The sequence below is a fragment of the Anser cygnoides genome, chromosome 30 (genome assembly GCF_040182565.1).
Source record: "Anser cygnoides isolate HZ-2024a breed goose chromosome 30, Taihu_goose_T2T_genome, whole genome shotgun sequence".
NCBI lineage: Eukaryota > Metazoa > Chordata > Aves > Anseriformes > Anatidae > Anser > Anser cygnoides.
This window is the reverse complement of record NC_089902.1, coordinates 2,105,769-2,114,194: the sequence shown is the minus strand read 5'-3', so window position 1 is coordinate 2,114,194 and position 8,426 is coordinate 2,105,769. Positions and strand designations below refer to the sequence as shown.

Here is an 8,426-nt window from a genome sequence, read left to right as displayed (position 1 = left end):
AGCATGGATGGGAGGAGACGTGGGGACAGAGAAAGAGCTGCTGGCAGGGACAGCTGCAGGCAGCAGGGACATGGGCAGGCGGTGAGAGGGAGCTGCTGCAGAGCATACGTTAGAGTTTTTGTTATACGCGAGGTCCCTTGATCTCTTCCTGTGAATCAGCATCCTTGCCATGTACTTGTCCTTGAATTTTGCATTGCTGGGCTGAAAGGGAGGCATTTCCACCTGCACTTGGAGCTTGTGCCCTCTACTCCCAGCACATCCCAGGTGATTTTTCAGCACAACCTCTGAGAGCCATCCCCCAGCTGAGTGCTGCAAGCAGCCAGCAGCTGGGCACCAGGGGATGGACAGAGCAGCCCTCCTGGATGTGACCTCTGGCTGAGTCTTGCAAACTCAACAACAGGTAGCACTGCAGTGGAGAAAAGGTGGCCCATGGGGAGCTGAAGGGCAGAGGTGGCTGCTGTGTACAGGACACTCAGCAAGCACACAGCAGGGCTTCAGCCCGGGAGAGAGACAAAGGTCACCTGGAAAGAAAGGCAATATGGAGGCTTTTATGAGGAATGATATGAGTATAGCTAAAAGAAATTTCCCCTACAGTCTATATTTTTTCTTCTTTTCAGTCTCCCTGATGAAGGTCAGGAAATGCCCAACAGCAGCTCTGTGAGCGAGTTCCTCCTGCTGGCATTCGCAGACACGCGGGAGCTGCAGCTCCTGCACTTCGGGCTCTTCCTGGGCATCTACCTGGCTGCCCTCCTGGGCAACGGCCTCATCCTCACCGCCGTAGCCTGCGACCACCGCCTCCACACCCCCATGGACTTCTTCCTCCTCAACCTCGCCCTCCTCGACCTGGGCTGCATCTCCACCACTCTCCCCAAAGCCATGGCCAATGCCCTCTGGGACACCAGGGCCATCTCCTATCAGGGATGTGCTGCTCAGGTCTTTTTCTTTCTCTTCTTTATAGCAGCAGAATATTCTGTTCTTACTCTCATGTCCTACGACCGCTACGTTGCCATCTGCAAGCCCCTGCACTACGGGAGCCTCGTGGGCAGCAGAGCTTGTGCCCAGATGGCAGCAGCTGCCTGGGGCAGTGGCTTTCTCAATGCTGTCCTGCACACAGCTAATACATTTTCCCTGCCCCTCTGCCAAGGTAATGATCTTGATCAGTTCTTCTGTGAGCTTCCTCAAATCCTCAAGCTCTCCTGCTCAGTGTCATTTCTCAGGGAGGTTGGGCTTATTGTAGTTACTGTGTGTTTAGCATTTGGTTGCTTTGTTTTCATTGTGCTGTCCTATGCGCAGATTTTCAGGGCTGTCCTGAAGATACCCTCTAAGCAGGGCCGGCACAAAGCCTTTTCCACGTGCCTCCCTCACCTGGCCGTGGTCTCCCTATTTATCAGTACTGGCATATTTGCCTACCTGAAGCCCCCCTCCATCTCCTCCCCATCCCTGGACCTGGTGGTGGCAGTTCTGTACTCGGTGGTTCCTGCTGCCATGAACCCCCTCATCTACAGCATGAGAAACAAGGAGCTCAAGGATGCATTGAGGCAACTCTTTGGATACATTTCTTCATCATTAATAATCGGCGCAAAGTCCTAACAGGACACTATTTTTTTTTCTTTTTTCTTAATATGTTGGAAGAGTCTTACTTCACTTTTATACTATTTTCTGAACCTTGTGATTTTCATTCAGTAATGATCTACTTACTATCCTATGTGTTTATCATTGTATTTTAGTTTTGAACCAAGTATCTCATGCACTTATGGAAGTGGGCTTCCCATTTAGCTAAAGACAAAAAAGAGTCGAGCAGAAATTCATTGGTCTCAGCTTCCATCCCTTCCCATCTTTTCTGGAGCTGGGGGAGCAGCCCCAGCACGCAGGAGGGGCTCAGGGCCCAGAGCCCAGCTGCCACAGGGAGGAGCAGCCCCGCTGGCCCTCGCGGCTGCCCCTCACTGCCCGCTGGGCTCTGCCTCTCTGCTGCCTTCGGGTCGGGGCTGCTGCTTCCCTGGAGCCATGGCCATGGCCAGCAGCAGGACGTGGCCTTTCCACTGCTGCTCTCTTTTTCGTTCCTCATTGTTTTCTTGTGCTCTTGTATCTGTGTTAGTCTTGAGGTCTCATGTACCTTGGTGACAGTCCTGTTGTCTCTGCAGTGACATCCCTGTGGCTGCAGGCAGCAGCAGGCACTGTGCAGCCCTGGCTCACAGCTGGCCTCCCTGCTAGCACCACAGTAACACGAGAGGCTGCTCAGGGCAAACCCAGAAGCCTGGGCACCTCTTCCAAATGTGCTATCAGGAATAGAGCCAAGGGGTTGCTCCCTGCTCTTCTGTTTCCTGGGCTTCTTCATGGAGCAAAGGACACAGGCTGAAAGTCCCAGGGCGGTCTCTGAAGGAACAAAGTGATGGACCAAGCGCTCAGTTTGTGGTGGCACTTCCCCAAGCAGACAACAACTGGTCTTGGACTTCTCAGCACGGGACTGTGCCTCCCGCAGTGGGGCTGATGGCCGATGCCAGCCTGGAGAGGAATCTGGAGCTGCCAGGAGATGTCAGGGGATCTCCAGGGACAATGTGCTCAGTGGGTAGTGAATAGAAAACTTCATAAAATGAGTGACCATCCAAAGAACAGTCTGGTAAAGGAAAAGTCAAATCTGAGGGGACCATGTGCTAAGGGGGATGCACAGAGCTCCTCCAGTGAGATGCCACTACTGCAGGGGAAGAGGGGAAGGTTGGAGAGCCACGTGGGACCTGCGGGCAAGAGCAGTGTGTGCAAAGCATTTGGGGATATTTGCAGGGGCAGCGTGAGCCTGGGAGACAGCAGTGAATGGAGCCCGCAGAGCGTGAGCCTGTCCCATGTGGACTGACCAGAGCTCAAGTGCTCAATCTGCTGTGAGCAGGCAGAGGAGAGCTCTGCAGCCCCAGGGCACGCAGCAGCCCCAGCAAAGGAGTCTGGCGAGAGATTCCTTGCAGCCCTGGGGCAACAGCAGTGACCCCATGAGCTGGGTCTGCCTCCCAGCCTGCCCAGCACGGCCCTGCAGAGTGCCCCCGTGCCCCAGGCACCACAGCCCCCTCGCTCTGCAGAGCAGCACCGCCAGCTGGGGATGGGGCTGGGGCTGGGGCTGGGAGGGCGCTTCCCCTGAGTGTCTTCTAGGCCAGCTTCAGGCACATGGCTTCGTGACGTGAGCGTGATCTTTGCTGTGTGCAAGAAGCTGAGAGACCGCCAACAGGCACGGGACTGGAACATTGCCTGCAAGGTCCCTCCTGCCCTAGCACCTCCCAGGACCGGCACGGAACTGGCTCCCATGCATCAGAGGGTCTGGGAGTCCAGCACCAGTGCCACGGGCTTGAAGGGTCACAACCAGATCACTTCTCCCTGGGAAGATCCTGGGCCAAAAAGGGTGTAGGTGTTGTATTATGAGGTAAGTGTTGCCTCAGAAATTCCTAATCTGTTCCTAAGTCAATGTCTCTAAAGCGGATTGTGAGTTGAGCTCTTTCTGAAGCATCTGACAGGTCCCCCCTTGGCTCCTGGCTGGGATCAGTGCCTTTAGGCTCACATCTGCCAGGGTCCATGGTAAGCCAGCAGAAGGCAACTGTTTTGCACACAGTTTGTGAGATCCTCTCTTCCTAAGTATTGGGTAGGCCCCGCAGAGGAAGAGGTCTTGGACAGGCATCGTCATGTCAGAGGTGTCAGCTTTTGCCTAAAGTCATCCTTCAGGACTGCTTTCAGGTCTCTACAAAGAAGTGGCCACTGCCTCCAAGATGCCAGGGGCAAACTGAAGCATGCATGAGGGCCTGGGAGAAGTTACGCTGCATCCATAGGAGCCATTCTAGATCCAAAAGCTGGAGGCAGGAAGCACAATTTCAGGGTGGTGCAGAGCTGCTGGGCACATTGTGCAGGGTGCTCCTACAGCCTTTGTGTCCTCTCTGTGCTGGCTTAGGAGCTGCTTCTTTCTCAGGAGCAGAGTAGCCAACCGAGGTGAGACAGATACTCTGAGTTCATGAAAACCATCAGAAAGCTGCCCCTAAGAAGACTGATATGGGGAAGTCAACAGAAGCCTGGCCAGGAGAGATGTGAGATCTGGGGGAGGGAAGAGGAGCTTGGCCAGCAGAAGCTAACGAATTTGGAGAGGTAAGAATGCACAGGTAATGTTGATCCTGCAGTAAAGCTGACTTAAAGCAGTCATGTGAGGCCCTAACCCTCTTTTAACCTGTAACATTAATACCTAAATCTAAATGCCACTCCACACCCTGACAGGAGTCCACTGCTCTAATTTTTGACCACAATATCCCTTGAAGCCAAAATAAGTCCATAACACCTTTCCCTTACCTTCACACACTTGCTCACCCTGATCCCTGCCTTTAACACAAGTATTAACATGCTCTATTTAACCCAAGTCTTCTTGCAGACCTGAACAAAATGTTAAGCCAAAGAGCTTGCCCATACCCTAACCACAGACCTGACACCCCAAGCACAACACCAAACCCTCCCACTCAATATTTGCTTAAGCTCTCACCCAGAAATGTTTGCCGTAGTGCCTAATGCCATACATGAACAACCAACATCCAAACCCTGTCCTCCTGTGCATTGTTTAAGCTCTAACCCAGAAATATGAGACCTAGTCCCTAATTCCATTCAAGAAAATCTAACACATAAAGCCCCTATCCCTGTGCATTAACCTCCTCACCTTCAGCCCCTCTCCAAACCCTTCACTTAAGGTGCTTGGCCCCTTGGGGCAAGGCAGGAATTGTGAGACTTCTCTTCAGCCACATGGCATTCAGAGATGGATGTGAGGGGCCATGGATCTGATCAGCTTGTGGCCCACAAGGAGGAGATGGGTGGGAATGCTCTGCTGAGCTCAGCTCTGCCTCAGGATATCCTGCCCCAGCAGGAGGAATGGGACTGGGGCAGTGACTGGGAGGTCACTTCTGTCTCTGCAGCTGATAGGGCAGCAGCAGGAACGTGTCACGCAAAGGGACTGTGAGGTCCCTTGTGTCTGGAGGTGGCAGGTCAGCCTTGGCTTCTCCCTGGGATGTGCACTTTGGGGTGATATCTGCCAGTGGCCCTGCTAGGCCAGCAGAAGACCCCTGCTTGGCATGCTGCCTGTAGGATCCCCTCTGCCTCCATCCCCAGGAGGACCCAGACAGAAAGAAGGCCCGCACAGGGGTTGTCCTGTCCCTTCTGCTTGAGTCCAGGACTGGACAGCAGGAGGCACAAGGCTTGGCTGTGTCTAGACAAGAAGCTGCAAGGCCAGCAGCAGGCCCAGGCCTTGGAAGATGCTGGTGAGTGTCTATGATCAGGCTCTAGCTTTGTGTTTCAAGGAACAGCTGGTGAGTGTAGACAAGACATGGGTGAAATGATGGAAATGCATGGGTGAGAGCAAGGTGGTGAACAGAGATGGGTGTCTGCAGACTTCAAGCAAATAGGATAAAGTGTGGGACAGCATAGGAAAGCCTGCAGAGGAGAAGGCAGAGGGTGCTGGCAAGAATGGAAGGCCCCAACAGCCCTGACGTTTTTCTCCCTTTGGCTAGAGCTTCTGACGAGACGAGATAGAGTCATTGCAATGGGGCCTCACTGCTTCCTTGATACCCTGTGCAGGGGTGGGGAGGTGTCCTAATGAAGTTCTTCTCGTGGCATCACACTGCCCACCACATCATACAGACCCCAAGAAGAGCCCTGAGCCAGACGGGGGGGTGCAGGATCTCCCCTCCCAGGGGCTGGGGTCAGGCCTTGGCCCTTCTGCTTCACCAAAACCAACCAAGACTTTTCTCAGCACAGCGCTTTGCCTGGCTGCAATCATGGCCTCCAATGATCTGCCCTAACAAGTCCCTGGGGAGGCTTTGTTAGGAACAGCCCTCAGTGGGTCCCATTAATACTCCAAGTCATTTCAACTTTTCCTTCTGACTTTACTTTCTCAAGCGGTTACATCATTCTCCTCTCAGTACCTGATCTTCATAGACTGAGCATCAAAATACACCATGGAACTCATTAAAATGCAGACCGTCCTAAGCAGCCATATCTCTCCCATAATTTTCTTCAAGTCTTCAAGACTTGTTCAGCTAATCGGGGAGTTTTCATGGTGTAGTTAAGGAGGAAGATTTCAAGAAGCACCTGAAAAAAATATTTTCTCATCTTAAAGGATGCGTTTAGTTGAATTTCAGTTTGGAGTATTATTCTCTAACTGATATTGATCCAGGGTGTCTCCTTTGGAGACCTGCATAGGGAGGAAAAGCAGACTCTTGGGGTCTGACACTGCATGGAGAACCTTGCTCCTCACCACCCCAGCCCTGACATCTCTCTCTTTGGTGCTTGCATCACTTCTCCTTCCACCAGACTTTGGCACAGAAGTCTGCAGCTGGATGTTACAGCTCCTTTGCACCAGCTCCCTCCTGCTTGCCTTAGAGACCTGGATGCACACAGGCGCAGAAGGGTTTCTCCTGATTTCAAACCAAACAACAGGAAAACATGCAGCAATCTTCCAAAAGCAAAGCAAGCTCCTCATCCTGTATGCCTCCTGTGAGGTTTATGTTCCCAAAAGGATGACTGGACAAGAAGTCTTTTATACTGATAGACCGGAAATTATAAGTGTTAAGATTTGAATTAATCTATATGATATTAATTCAATGATAAATGATGATGAGCTTTCTAAGGACACAGTTGGACAGACTGCAGATAGCTGGGCAAGCTTCAACTCCCTGAAGCTCAAAGCAGCAACTGGGTTGGTGAGGGCGGTCTGAGTGATCCAGGAGGAAGGGGAGGGCAAGCCAGGAAAACCATGGGAAGTGCATAGGTCCAGACAGGCAGCTGGAAAGGGGACATTCAACATGGACTGTTTAATCAAGATGGGTGGATGTACCTGGAAGATGAGGGAGTACACCATGATAGACAAAGCGATGACAATGCAAGTACAGGTGAACACCAGTTTTTCTTTTTATGTGATGAATATACATCCTGAAAATGCATATTTCTTCATGATAGATACTACACTGTGTGACATTTTACGGAAGGGATTGAATCAATGGAGGTAATGAGCAGTTGCTTTATGGCTTAGGTACTGAAGAAAATAGTGGGTACTGAGGCAGAGCTTTGCTGTCTTACCATAATAAACCAGTGCCAAGGTCTTCAGAGTAGTTTACTCACATTTGAAATATATCCTTGAAATCCCATTTACTGGTTCTGCTTTCAATGAAATCATTAGGCCTCCAGAGGCTCTGGTGCATTTATAGTAATTCCCTGGTATGGAAGCTGTCTGAAAGGACCTGCAGGAGACCAGAGCCCGTTGGTGGATAAGTTGGGGACAGGTAATGTTTCCGGGGCACCTCCAGCAGTGCTCTTTCTCCTTGAAAATGCAGCCCAGCCCAGCAGAGGAAACCCCTTCAAGGCAAATTCTTTCTTCAACGGTTTCTTGGGATAGACCTAAATTTGAAATGGCCATTGGGATCCCAAGACACTCTCCCTCCTTCCAAAGAAACACCTATATATCCATTTACCGTCCTAGGTCATTTGTGGAAAACTCAGACTGAAAGACTCAAGAGCAGGACACTTAAAAGGCTAAGGGAGAACCCATCAGCTTGCCCCACTTTGGGGAATCATCCCCTACCAAGCACGGTTTTGAAAGTCAAACTGTGAAATGACCCGTCAGGTCAATGCGCAGAGTAAGGGAAAGTCACACATACTGTGCTGGAGTAGCAGAAGGCAAAAAGCATTGCATTGTGCCTCAGAGTAACCAAGGAGACCTAATCCAGTTCATCTGTGAGACAAAGTAAAGTGACGCTGAGTTGAGTCCTAACATGAAGAAGGATGTACATCACTGGTGAAGGAGCTGTCTTTTTGTGCCATCACCAATGCAAATTACAAAAGAACTACATCAAATATAGGTAAGCTGTCCCACCCTGGCCCTGTCACACCACGGGGCAGCGGAGGGACCTTTTTCACTTTCAGCCTCTTTTCCAGACAGGCTTTGCCCTCTCCCTGCACACCACGGGGCAGAGCCTGGCCCTGGATGCTCCGTGAGCACCGTGCAGGTCGTGGCAGGCTGCAGTGAGGGGACGAATGCCCTGGGCTCCCTTCCTGCTCTGCCCAGGCCAGCAAGGGCCCCGAGCGGCCTCGTGTCCCCTGCCCCTGCAGCTCGGGGCTCCCTTCCCCAGCCCTGGCTCTGCAGCACCAAGCCCTGCTGGGAGCCCTCCCCTGCATGCTGCCACCGCTCCCTGACGCTGCTGGTGCCCTCTGCCGGGCACTGCCCAGCCCAGCCCAGCCCCTGCCCACCTCTCCCCACCTCCTGGACCTCTCCCCAGCCCGGCAGCCCAGGCTGGGCTAGGCCCAGGGCAGTGCCCACCGCAGGCTGCTGCAGGGCTCTGGGCACGGCCAGCACAGCCCCAGCCCCTCGCAAGGCACCGCAGCTGCTGGCACAAAGGCGGCTCTGGGCCTCCCCAGCAGCCCCCGCG

At 52.7% G+C, this 8,426-nt stretch overlaps 1 protein-coding gene across 1 annotated transcript; it reads left to right on the top strand.

The window, feature by feature from the left end:
- The first annotated feature begins 639 nt into the window (after nt 1–639).
- On the top strand, nt 640–1,834 carry LOC136787755 (olfactory receptor 14A16-like). The gene has a single exon (XM_066985072.1). The coding sequence runs from the start codon at nt 640–642 to the stop codon at nt 1,588–1,590; it is 951 nt and encodes a 316-aa protein (XP_066841173.1). The 3' UTR covers nt 1,591–1,834.
- Nucleotides 1,835–8,426: the final 6,592 nt, after the last annotated feature.